Source organism: Artemia sp. Qi Xiang Cuo, chromosome 4 (assembly GCF_049724085.1).
Source record: "Artemia sp. Qi Xiang Cuo chromosome 4, ASM4972408v1, whole genome shotgun sequence".
Classification (NCBI taxonomy): Eukaryota; Metazoa; Arthropoda; class Branchiopoda; order Anostraca; family Artemiidae; genus Artemia; species Artemia sp. Qi Xiang Cuo.
The window spans coordinates 80,350,154-80,363,363 of NC_142797.1; the positions used below are offsets into that span (position 1 = coordinate 80,350,154).

Below are 13,210 nucleotides of genomic sequence, written 5' to 3' on the forward strand. Positions count from 1 at the left end.
AGCCTTCTTATTATTAAATGAAAAAAACAAGTTTTTTTTAACTGAAAGTAAGGAGCGAAATTAAAACTTAAAACGAACAGAAATTATTCCCTATATGAAAGGGGCTGTCCCCTCCTCAACGCCTTGCTCTTTACGCTAAAGTTTTTATTGTTTAAAAAAAATAGAGTTGTGAGAAAGTCAAACTTTAGCGTAAAGAGCAAGGCGTTCAGGAGGGGACAGCCCTTTTCATATACGGAATAATTTCTGTTCGTTTTAAGTTTTAGTGTCGCTCCTTACTTTCAGTTAAAAAACTTGTTTTTTTTATTTAATTTTTGAACGATTTTGAATAAATGCAGGTTTTGATCTTGGCTCACAGTACATGAATAATTAAAACAAAATTTTCATATTAATTTACTTTTATTTGGTTAAATGGCTTTCTCGAAACTTGTTTCGTTTTATTTACGAACGTTTTTATTAGTAATAAATACACGTAACTTACGAATTAATTTACGTAACGAAATTCTATATTCATATATTTTTAATACGTATATTAGGGGGTTCGCCCCCTAGTCAATACCTTGCTCTTTAAGCGAAAGTTTGAATTTTGTTCCAATTCTTTAAAACTGACCGCTTAATCACAAAGGCTGTTAATTAGAATAAATAGCTCTTATGAAAGTACTAAAAAATCTCTGGCTTAAAGAGTGAGGTATTGACTAGGGGGTGAACCCAATCATATATATAATGTTTTCTGTTCGTTAAAAGTTTTGATGTTGCTGCTATTGCAGTTGAAAAACTTGTTTTTTTATATTTAATTTCTGATCTTTTTTTTAATAATTCTGGGAAGTCCGGCGTCCCTTTCATAGGAATGTCCCTTCCCCCATGAAAACTTACTTCATGGACAGATCCTCCCACATAACCCCCGACCCCCCCCCCACTACCAGGAAAAATTTCCCCTGAAAACGTCTGTACTGGATACTTCCCAGTAACCAATACTATATGTTAACATTGGGTAAAGTTCATAACTTTCAGCCCTCCTCCCGGGAACTTCGGGGGAATAAGTCATCCTAAAAGACAAACTTATAATATTTTCGAACATGCTGAACAAAATGGCTATCTCAAAATTTTGATCAGGTGACTTTGGAAAAAAATGAGCGTGTGAAGAGGGCTTAGTTGCCCTCCATTTTTTGTCACTTAAAAAGGGCACTAGAACTTTTAATTTTCATTCCAATGAGCCCTCCCACAATATTCTAGGACCACTGGGTCGATACGATCACTCCTGGGAAAAAAAAACAAATAAATACGCACCCGTGATCTTTCTTCTGGCAAAAAATGGAAAATTCCACATTTTTGTAGATAAGAGCTTGAAACCTCTACAGTAGGGTTCTCTGATACGCTTAATATGATGGTGTGATTTTCATTAAGGTTCTTTAACTTTTAGGGGGTCTTTCTTCCTTTTTTCGAAAATCAGCCAAGTTTTCTCAGGCGCGTAACTTTTGATAGGTAGGATTAAACTTGATGAAACTTATATATTTGAAATCAGAATTAAAATCTGATTCTTTTAATGTATATATTGTTATCAAAATTCCGTTTTTTAGAGTTTCGGTTACCATTGAGCCGGGTCGCTCCTTGCTTACAGCTCGTTACCACGAACTGTTTGATAAGTGTCAATTTCTAGAAAAGCCAAATTAGACAAAAAAAAACTTTCTTAATAATCTTTTTTAAATTTACAAACACTACATTAATTGGTATATTTGTATATAACGTAGTAAAATCAAATGAGTCCACTCTTTTAGCCAGAGAATCTATTACCTGCAATAAATTATTAACACTCCAATATGGATTAAAATTAGAAATTTTTTTAATTCCTGAGCAATATACCTTAAATTTTTTTTAATTTTCACTAAATCTCACGACAGGTCAGTCAGTATTGAAGGAGTTGTTCGGTCAGGTCAGTTCGTATTGAAGGAGTTGTCGTAGAAACGTAGAAAAAGGCTCATTTGATTGGAAATTGATTTGATTGGCATTTGATTGGAATATATATATATATATATATATATATATATATATATATATATATATATATATATATATATATATATATATATATATATATATATATATATATATATATATATATATATATATATATATATATATGTTAGCTGTAATCTTTTTCTTTCAGTTTGACACGGTTTTGAAGGATCAACTTATATTCAGCGTCAGTGTCCTGGATGCTAGTGTTTGCCAAGTGATCTCCTTAATTGAAAGCAGTACTGGAGGTGTTGAAGCAAAAGTTTCCTTGACGCTTAGTGACTTTTCAGTACTAGATTTAGTTTTAGGATTGGCCGTACCAGGAATAGACGTTTTAATTAAGACTGCTAGCTTCATTTCAGTTAAAGGTAAGATACATAAGTCTCGCCTTATATTACCTCACTTGATGTAAACTGTTTTATTTTTACGAATGCCAAACATGAGAATGCCTCCTTGAAAATTTAAAAAAAAATAAAAGAAACTTTGAATATTTAAGCAAAAAAGGCAGCTTTCTTTCTTAATCATCTGACCTGGAAGATTCTTCAGCTCATCGTTTTCCATAAATATTGCCTTTATTCTACCTACATTCTTGGGACATTATATTCCCTCTGCTGCTATTCAAATATTATTCTCATAGTTGTAATAAAATACATAACACTGGAAAAAATTATTAATTTGGTATGGTTCAAAAAAGAGTTTTTTACCGAAATACTTTTTGAAGAAAAGTAGCATGAATAATATAATCTGCAATAATTATATAAATTAAAGTTAAACGCAGCACGCTGTAGCCTATTATACTGAATCAAAAATCAATGACTTATCTTCTTAATATTAAAACTTTCAGCGGAAAAAAACAAAACTTAGCACAAAAAACGAGAAAAAGGAGATAGTAATAAATAAATGCTCTTCTCCGCGTCTGCTATGTGAACTTACAGATGCTTCACCATTTCGGGCAAAGAAATTTGAATCCGTGCTATTAATCTTAAGAGAAATACTAACATTAACTTTTTTTGTATAATGTATGTTATAATATTTAAAGTAGTTTATTTGAATTAGGTGAATTGCCTTTTTAACATTGCTTCTACATTGCTATTTTCTCGATTGTTATTGAGGGTCGTTTTTAAAATGTCATTATTAAAAGTCTTATTAAACGTCGTTTAATATGTAATATGTTATATGTAGTATGTATGTAATACGTAATATGTAACATATAACATGTAATATGTAGTATGTAGCATGTAATATTTAATATGTAGCTTGATTATATTTAACTGGCACATTTTTAGAGATACAAATTGATGCAAGCCTTTGTATTGATGATACATGTTCACCTGGACAGGTCTGCACAGTCCTAGCCAATGAAGTCGGATTCCAGTGTACATGCCCTTTTCCACAGGCTTTGGTTAAGGGAGCTTGCAAATTAGGTAGGAAATATCAATTATTATTATCATTATGATTGATAAATTAGCTTTATAATAATCAATAGCTTGACAGATAAAAACAAAGCTTGATAACGACACATTATGAGAAATACTATTCACTATGTATATATAGATAGTGATACATCACTATTTACACGATTCACTATGAATATATTTACAAGATGCATCTTGAAAAAAGAAACACAGCTAATTAAAAGATAGCTAAAACAAAAAAGAACCATTTGAAAAAAAAAAATTTAATATCTCTAGATTTTTTAATTTTGTTTTGGGATATTAGCCTAAGATTTTAAATAGCAAGCTGAAAACTAATAAATAGGAAATATCACTTCAAAAATATGCCATCTACTTGATTTATTTTAACTAATTAATCATTTATTCTAATATTAGCCTCAGATACTTTAAATCAAATGTCATTAGTGAAACTTTAATTAAGATCCTCTTATTGTGGACCTTTTCATTGTAATATTGGCGTAAGATTTGTAATGAATAACATATTTATACCTAATTTTATATTCCTAAAACTAACCTTTTACCAGATAGACATTGACCAAGAGTTACCACGCCAAAGTGATTGACTTCGAATCAAATAAGGTGCACGTGCACATGTTTGTGATATTCGGATAGGTGGGTATTTTTTTATGGGGGGGCTGGCAACTTTTTATATTCTTGTAATGTATATTCATAAAGACAGCAAGACTCTAAGGTCATAGGTTACAAAATTTCGATTAAACCATTTTTATGAAGAGTTAGTCTTTTCCATAAATTTCAGTGGGTTCAATTTTACCAAAGCCCCTCTTTACAGGAAATATGGGCCAAATGATGTTTTAATTTTTATATATAGGACAGAGGCCAGATTATCTGTAGTAATAGGTAGCAAAACAGAGCTTTTGAAGAAAAAACTAAGAAAAAAACAAAATCACTACCTTATAATATGCAGAAAGTTTCATTAGTCAAACAATTTAACCCATGTTTTTCTAGGTTTTGTTTGTTTAGTATGCAGATTCCTCATTTTTGGTGTTTTGCAAATATCATTTCGGTATTTGTGACAATGCACAATCCCTACCCCCTCACCTTCTTCTGTTTGTCCCAAATAAGTCCTAAGTTATATGAAAATCTAACCATTTCTAAATGAAATTCTTACTTTATAACATAGAGCATGATCCTATTAAGCAAATTAACATTTCCTTCCATTGTTATCCATATTTAAAAATAATTTTTAAATAGTTTAACCTCAGGTCTTGTTGAAATTCCAAAATGATCTGATACATCTTTAATCTGATACACCAGATGTATCGGTAGATCTGATACATCTGTAATCTGATCTGATACACCTACAACAGTAAGCCGAACCTAAATCTACTGGTCCTTAAGGTACGATTCAAACTTACCAAAGAAATAATCGTTAGGTTTATAGGTCAAATCAGGACCCTGACTTTCATTCCATGCCCACGAAAAGCCAGCATTATCCAGAAGGACTTTAACCTGTTTTGGACATATTACCTTTGTAGAAGGATTCAACTTTTAACAAAAAAAGATAGCAGATGTAAGCAATGGGCAAAATTGTATAACATACTACCGTTTCCAAAGGGCTATGGGGAGTCATTTCATCCCCAAAGGCACAGTTATTTGACCTTTCTACGTGCTAAACCAAATTTCAATCTCCAAATTTTGGTCGGACGTCTTTGGGGAAAAGAGGATCAAGGGGGGGGGTATTTTTTAAACTTTTAATTAATTATTAAGCACAATTTGGACATTTCTGGCGCTGCCTAAAATTGACTATCTGTTTTTTTTTTTAGCAAAACTCTCCGAGCTTTTGACAATCCTAGACACTCAAAACCAAGACACAAACAAAGAGAGTCAACTAAATATGAGTCAACCAATATTTGATAAATTTTTTACTACCACAACTGTCTTAGCTTATAAATGGCCTCACTCGCCTAACACTATGCAAACAGGCCCTTGTAGGTTTTGGACCCTTATTTCCCTTGCAATTCCAGGCAACTTGTTGGTCTAACTAATATTGAATTGAGTTTTTGTTAGTGCAAATATCTCAGTTATATAAATTGGGTCACTTGATTGCCTGACTTTCTAGGTAGTTGGAACCCTAACTATTAGGCTTTAAAAGCTTGTTTGCCCGTCATTCCAAGCAAATTAACGATCCTGTGTCAATTCTAAATTCTTGGTCAATCTGCCTAAGACCATAGGTGGGCGTGCCTTCTCTGCCTCTTATTCCAGGCAATCTAATGGTCCTATGTCAATTTTAAACTTTTGGTCAACCTGCCTGAGACTCTAGGCAGGTGTGCCCTTCCAAAAACTAACACACAAGTCATACTTACTTCCACCGTTTACCCGTGCCATTTAACCAAAAACTTAGGAAACTATAGGTTTCACCATTTGCCTGCAATTTTTGGGGACATGTTGGTCATATGTCAGTATTTATGACACGATATTCCACCTTTAAACCATAAGCAGCCTTCCCTATTAGGCTTAGGTTTCACTTGTTCGCCGCTTTTAAGTCCAACCAAATTCAGTCCCAGATTTTGCATACAAGTCCAGTGGACATTGTCCGTCACGCGACAACCCAAAATCAATCCAATCTTTCATCCCTTAATTCTATGACTATCTACCTTAGTTCTGCCCTAGGAATGACCTATGGATGGATGATAGGTAAACTAAGCTATCAACAAATGAAATGACATCATTTTTATACAATACTAAAAAAGGCCTTATCACAGATATGCCTATCAATTACTCGTACTATCTGACTTGGCTTTTTCTATAATTAGCCATGCCTTGATGCCTACTGCAAAATACTTGATTTCTATTTTGAGCGGGTGACTTTGGGAAAAAAGTGAGTGTGGGAGGGGGCCTAGATACCCTCCACTTTTTTGGTCACGTAAAAAAGGCACTCGAGCTTTTCAGTCCCGCTTGAATGAGCCCACCTGCGATATTCTAGGACCACTGGGTCGATACGATCACACCTGGGGAAAACAAACACGCATCCGTGATCTTTTTGCTGGCAATAAATACAAAATTCCAAATTTTTGCAAATCGGAGCTTGAAAACTCAACGTTACGGTTCTCTTGTATGGTGAATCTGATGGTGTGATTTTTATTAAGTCTCTATGACTTTTAGGGGATGTTTCCTCCTTTTTTTGAAAATAAGGCAACATTTCTCAGGCACGTAACTTTTGGTGGGTAGGATTATAGTTGATGAAACTCATATATTTAAAATCAGCATAAAAATCCAATTCTTTTGATGTATCTATTGGTATCAAAATTTCATTTTTTAGAGTTTCGGTTACTAATGAGCCGGGTCGCTCCTTACTTACAGTTCGTTACCACACAGTTTGTTATGTTTGATAATTGTTTTGAAATACATACTCATTCTCACGCACTCATTCATTTCCAATCATGAGTTCTTCGAAAATATTAAGGCTAAGAAGTAAATACAATAAAAGTTTACTTACTGATGAGAATTTCAAAATTCTTTACAGCATTTCAACAGAACAAATTCATTAATAGAATCAAAAGACTAAAAAGTCACGAGTAATAAATATAAGAATTTCTTGTCATCAAAATCTACTAAAAATTAGAAAATATTTTTTTTCAAGAATCTACCAATATAAATGAAATCTAGGGCGTAGAACAGATAGGGCTTTAAATAAATTGATCTTTTTACTTTTTTTAACGTTTGGACATATGTTATGTTAAGCCCCATTCATTTTACCCTTGTCTTCAGTTATATTCATGGATTCACAAGGGAAAAGTATTTTCTACTTTTCAGCCTCTTTTGAAAACATCCTATATAAAAAATGTTTTATGTTATTCATTTATTCAACAACAACAGCACAGCCTTTATAAAAAAGGAATACTGTTCCTTTATAAAAAAAGGAAAAAAAAATACTGTTACATTCATTTCCCCTTATTTTTTATTCATTTCCCCGTATTTGCTTATTTTTTAGATCCATCTCTGTCTAGATTTGTTGAGCAGAAAATTTCAATTCAACTGACTAATCAATGGATCTCTGACTACGAAGACCCCACAACTGCAGCATACATCACCCTAATAACTGCGATTGATTTAGCTGTAAGTATTTGGTTCAAAATCAATCATAGGTTATTGGTAACTACTGATAAGTCTTTTTCCTGAACCCAAGGCAGCCTTTTTCCTTTGAAGGATTCTTTTTTGAAGCTTCATTCCTTTTTCTCTCTTCCTACGATCCCAGGTTTCCTTATAAAGTTTGTCTCCTCTCTCTCTCCCCCTCTCTCACCCTCTGTCTCTCTCTTTCTCTCTCTTTCTCTCTCTCTCTCTTTCCCTCTCTCCTTTCGACTGTCTCAGATGTACAGATAGGAGTGTCAGAAACCCCAATAAGATATTAAGCTGCAGCGGTATTAACAGCGGTTAATTAACAAGCGGTATTTATGGTAATTTAAAAATTACCATAAATTATAATTTTCTAGAACCTAGGATCTTATTGATAAATAAATATGTTATCCTTATGTCATACTTGATTAAGAAGTTTAATGAGTAGTTTAAGATAGATTTTTACCTTTGGTTACAATCAGAAGGAATTTGGTGGCCTTCATGGGAATATCTAAAGCTTGTTTTGTCGAGGAGGGACAACTTTCGGTAGCCATATGCAGCAAGTTGAAAGTGCCAAGCATCGTGGAATCCGTTCCAAGCTTGGTGGAAACTCTGCAAAGCGTGGTAGAGCTTTGCGGAGTGCTTGGCGTTCTGAGATGCTCACCATCTTGTGGAAAGTAGGCTCCCTCGATTTTGTCACAATTAATATGTTTCCTTAAACAACTGTCTTTTAAAATTGACCAGAAAAGGTTTTTAACTGCTAAAAATTAAGAAGTTATTAAAGAAGACCTTTTAAGTCGAGAACAGTTTATAAAGTTTTATTTCGTGAAATTGAAACTTCTAATTTATTTATTTTTACAGAATTGTAGATCGGGCGGTCAACTTTTTAGCTCCTGCAGAAATAGAAAACAATAGATTCAAAAACATAATAAATATTAATTTGAAATTGGAAACAAGAGCACAAAGAATTTATAAATATTGGCCTCAATCCTCACATTTCCATCAGCCTACAAATTTAAAATTAACAATGACTCGGCAGCTTAACAAATTACCTTCCGTGATTTAGAATTTTAAATGTCTACCCAGAGAAAAAAAACTATAGTACATCTGTAACTACAGAAACCGCAAATCATTCTAAAGTCTTTCAAAAAATGAATAGAACAAAAGTAGCAAACTAAATAAAATATTGAAATGCTTTTGCTTGGCTAGCTTGAAGTGCTTAATTAGGAAATCCTAGTTCACTCATTTAGACACTTTGTTTTAATAAGCGGTTATTTATTTATAGCTACGAAGTTATGGTATCGAACTGTTCTCAATATCAATTACGAATTTGAATGCACGTGTTCAACTGGAGGTGAGGATTTTAAGTGACATGGCAATTTCACCTGAAGCTAATTTAGAAATTGCATCAACGGTCCTTGGTCGTCAAGACTTTGTGGACATACCAGGAATACGACTTCTGCAATTGGATTTGAACACGCTAAAGTTCGAATTAGTCACACCACCTTGTGATACTCTTAAATGTCAGTCTGGAGGGGATGAATTTGCTGTCTGTTCGGACTCAGTTTTGAAATGCGCTTGCAGCAACGGGCATGTTACTTTCTTTTTCGATTTTTTTTTTTCAGACCTAAGAGGCACAGTTACTGTATCTGAAATATCTTGAGAGCAGCCAGGGGAATGGAAATCAAGCTGCTTTCGGGTAAAACTTGAGAAAGAATAAGGCTAGGAGGCATTCAAACTTTGTATTGGGGAGGGGGGCAAGATATTTTTATTCTTTCTTTTTTTTTCTTTTTTATTGTTTCTTTCTTTTTTCTGTCAGTTACGAATTTTATAAGCTAAACAAGCTGAATAGTTTCGCACTATCTTTTATTGCTAATTAACTAAAAAAACAAGTTTTTTTAACTGAAAGTAAGGAGCGACGTTAAAACTTAAAACGAACAGAAATTATTCCGTATATGAAAGGGGCTGTCCCCTCCTCAACGCCTCGCTCTATACGCTAAAGTTTTTATTGTTTTAAAAAATAAAGTTGTGTGCCAGATTCAAACTTTAGCGTAAAGAGCGAGATATTGAGGAGGAGACAGCCCCTTTCATATACGGAATAATTATTGTTCGTTTTAAGTTTTAATGTCGTTCTTTACTTTCAGTTAAAAAAAACTTGTTATTTTTTAATTTAATTTCTGAACGTTTTTCAACTAACGCAGCCTCGAAATTGGATCATTGTATATGAATAATTAAAATGAAATTCGCATATTAATTTTCCTTTTTTTGGCTAAATGGCTTTCTCAAAATTTTGTTCTGACGTAACTTACGAATTAACTTACGTAACGAACTTCTATATTCGTATGTTTTATTACGTATATTCGGGAGTTTGCCCCCTAGTCGATACCTTGCTCTTTACGCTAAAGCTCAAATTTAGTTTGAATCACAAACCCCTGAATCACAAAGGCCGGTTAATTAAAAAGGCCGGCTCTTTTGAAAGTACTAAAAAAAATTAGCGAAAAGGGCGAGGTATTGACTAGGGGGCGAATCCCCTCATTTACGTAATAATTTCTGTTTGTTTTAAGTTTTAATGTTGCTGTTTACTTTCAGTTGAAAAAACAAGTTTTTTTAATTTAATTTCTGATCGTTTTTAAACAATGCTGAAAAATCTGGGAAATCCCTTCCCCCAAGAAAACATCCTCCCTGGAAGTATCCGCCCCCGTAACCCCCGCCTCCGCCCCCCCCCATCAGGAAAAATTCCTCCTAAAACGTCATTATACTTCCCATTAAACAATACTATATGTAAAAAATGGGCAAAGTTAATAACTTCCAGCCCGTCCCCCGGGAACTCTGGGGGATTAAGTTATCCTGAAAGACATATTTATTAGATTTTCGACTATGTGTAACAAAATGGCTATCTCAAAATTTTGATTGGGTGACTTTGGAAAAAAAATGAGCGTGGGAGGAGGCCAAGTTGCCCTCCGATTTTTTTGGTCACTTAAAAAGGGCACTAGAAGTTTTAATTTCCGTTATTTTATTTTTGGCTGCCTTTGTTTTGGATTAAATAAAAAAAAAAAAGTTTTTTTTTAACTGAAAGTAAGGAGCGACATTAAAACTTAAAACGAACAGAAATTATTCCGTATATGAAAGGGGCTGTCCCCTCCTCAACGCCTCGCTCATTACGCTAAAGTTTTTTTTTGTTTTAAAAAATAAAGTTTTGAGACAGAGCCAAACTTTAGCGTAAAGAGCGAGGAGTTGAGGATAGGACAGCCCCTTTCATATACGGAATAATTTCTGTTCGTTTTACGTTTTATTGTCACTCCTTACTTTCACTTAAAAATAATTGTTTTTTTAGTTAATTTCTGAACGTTTTTGGATTAATGCAGCTTTCATTTTGGCTCACCGTACATGAATAATTAAGACGAAATTCGTATATTAATTTTCCTTTTTTTAGCTAATTGGCTTTCTCGAAATTTTGTTCTAACGTAACATACGAATTAACTTACGTAACGAATTTCTATATTCGTATGTTTTTATTACGTATATTAGGGAGTTCGCTCCCTATTCAATACCTCGCTTTTTACGCTAAATCGAATTTTGTTCGAATCACAAACCCCTGAATCACAAAGGCCGGTTAATTAGAATAGATAGCTCTTTTAAAAGTACTAAAAAAGCTTTAGCGTAAAGAGTGAGGTATTGACTAGGGGGCCAACCCCCTCATATACGTAATAATTTCTGTTCGTTGTTAGTTTTAATGTTGCTCCTTACTTTCAGTTGAAAAAACTTGTTTTTTTTATTTAATTTCTGATCGTTTTTTAAATAGTGCTGGGAAATATGGCACCCCCTTCATAGAAATTTCCCTTCCTCCAAGGAAATATCCTCCATGGAAAGATCCTTCCCCGTAACCCCGACTCCCACCCCGACTCCCCACTAGAAAAAAAAATCCTCCTGAAAACGCCTGTATACTTCCCAATAACCAATACTATTTGTAAACAGTGGGCAAAGCTTATAACTTGCAGCCCTTCCCCCGTGAACTGTGTGGGATTAAGTCATTTTCAAAGACATATTAATTTAATTTTCGACTATGCTGAACAAAATGGCTATCTCAAAATTTTGATTGGGTGACTTCGGGAAAAAATGAGCGTCAGAGGGGGCTTAATACTTTTAATTTCCGTTCGAATGAGCCCTCTCACGATATTCTAGGACTACTGAATAGATACGATCACCCCTGGAAAAAAAAACAAGCATCCGTGATCTTTCTTCTGGCAAACAGAAAATTCCACATTTTTGCAGATAGGAGCTTGAAACCTCTATAGTAGGGTCCTCTGAAACGCTGAATCTAATGGTGTGATTTTCATTAAAGTTTTATGAATTTAAGTGTTCTTTCCCCCTTTTTTCAAAAATAAGGCAAATTTTCTCAGGCACGTAACTTTTGATGGGTAAGACTAAAATTGAAGAAACTTATATATTTGAAATCAGCTTAAAAATATGATTCTTCTGATGTATCTATTGGTATCAAAATTTCGTTTTTTAGAGTTTCGGTTACTATTGAGCCGGGTCACTCCTCACTTACAGTTCGTTAACACGAACTGTTTGATTTCTTTGCTTTCATTTTTTATCCTATTTCATTGTTTTATATATGAATTTTTCGCTTCCAGCTAGCTATAATTTATACAACCTCTACAAGATTATTATTTGTTTTTTACTACCATTCTATGAATTTACCACTAAGCAATATGAATTATGTACTGTACGTACCAAAATTCATTAGCTCTATAGAAAAGTCTATAGAAAAATTTTGTTTGAATAGAAATTACTGAGCTTCGTTGCATTTTCTAAACAGACTTGTAAAAACAAAATGAATGTTTTTTCTTTATTTTCATATATGTGTTTTGGATAATCAGAATACATTTAATCACTTTTCAACGATTGAATTTACTTTACATAACTTGTGAAAAATGTTGTATTTTTTTTAACCTCTCAGCGTTTCTCTAACACCAAATCAAATTCGCAAGTTATTCTAGATATAACGGCACAGAAAAAACTCAGGAGTGACTTTTCAAATACAAATATATAGCCTACCTTCCTGGACTCATTCTCATTCTGTTATTTTCTTTTGCTAAATTACCTCATTACTTTTTAATCCATCTTTATTGTGCTCAAAAAGAATATCTTTGTTTTAAATATATGATAAATAGGACTATCTATGGCTTTCAATACTACTTATAACACATCTACAATACAGCTGATCAAATTAGAACAATTTATATCATTGCACAGTCTATCTGTAGAAACCGTTTTTTAGCCTTTTAACAATTAATGTTATTTATATTTAGTTACGATAATAATTCTTTATCCTACAAGACTCGTAAAAATTTATCAACAGCATTCTTTCATAAATATATATTTAAAGAAGTCTGACTGAACATAGCCTAAGAGTTAAAATTTCGCTTCTTCGGCCGGCAAAACTTTGTTTAAGATAATTAAAGTTTTTTTGCGGTTGGGTGGGGAGGAGGGAATAATTCCTTATGATTGTAAAATGCTGATGATTTTTAAATTGATCTTTACCAGTATCATAACAATAAAAATATAAAGTGTCTAGGATGGGAGTAATTAATTTGGCATCTTAGCTAGTCATTTCATGTAGTTTATTTTAAGCCAATTACTTTAATCTGTACTGCAAAGCAAACTAA

The 13,210-nt window shown here is 33.2% G+C and overlaps 1 protein-coding gene across 1 annotated transcript in view; it reads left to right on the forward strand.

The window, feature by feature from the left end:
- LOC148953481 (uncharacterized) overlaps positions 1-13,210 on the forward strand; it is a 49,819-nt gene that overhangs the window by 14,604 nt on the left and 22,005 nt on the right. The window contains exons 5-8 of the mRNA XM_089088557.1: positions 2,162-2,378; positions 3,297-3,434; positions 7,417-7,541; positions 8,824-9,128. Of these exons, the coding sequence (XP_088944683.1) occupies positions 2,162-2,378; positions 3,297-3,434; positions 7,417-7,541; positions 8,824-9,128 (785 nt within the window). The remainder of the gene's footprint in view (positions 1-2,161; positions 2,379-3,296; positions 3,435-7,416; positions 7,542-8,823; positions 9,129-13,210) is intronic.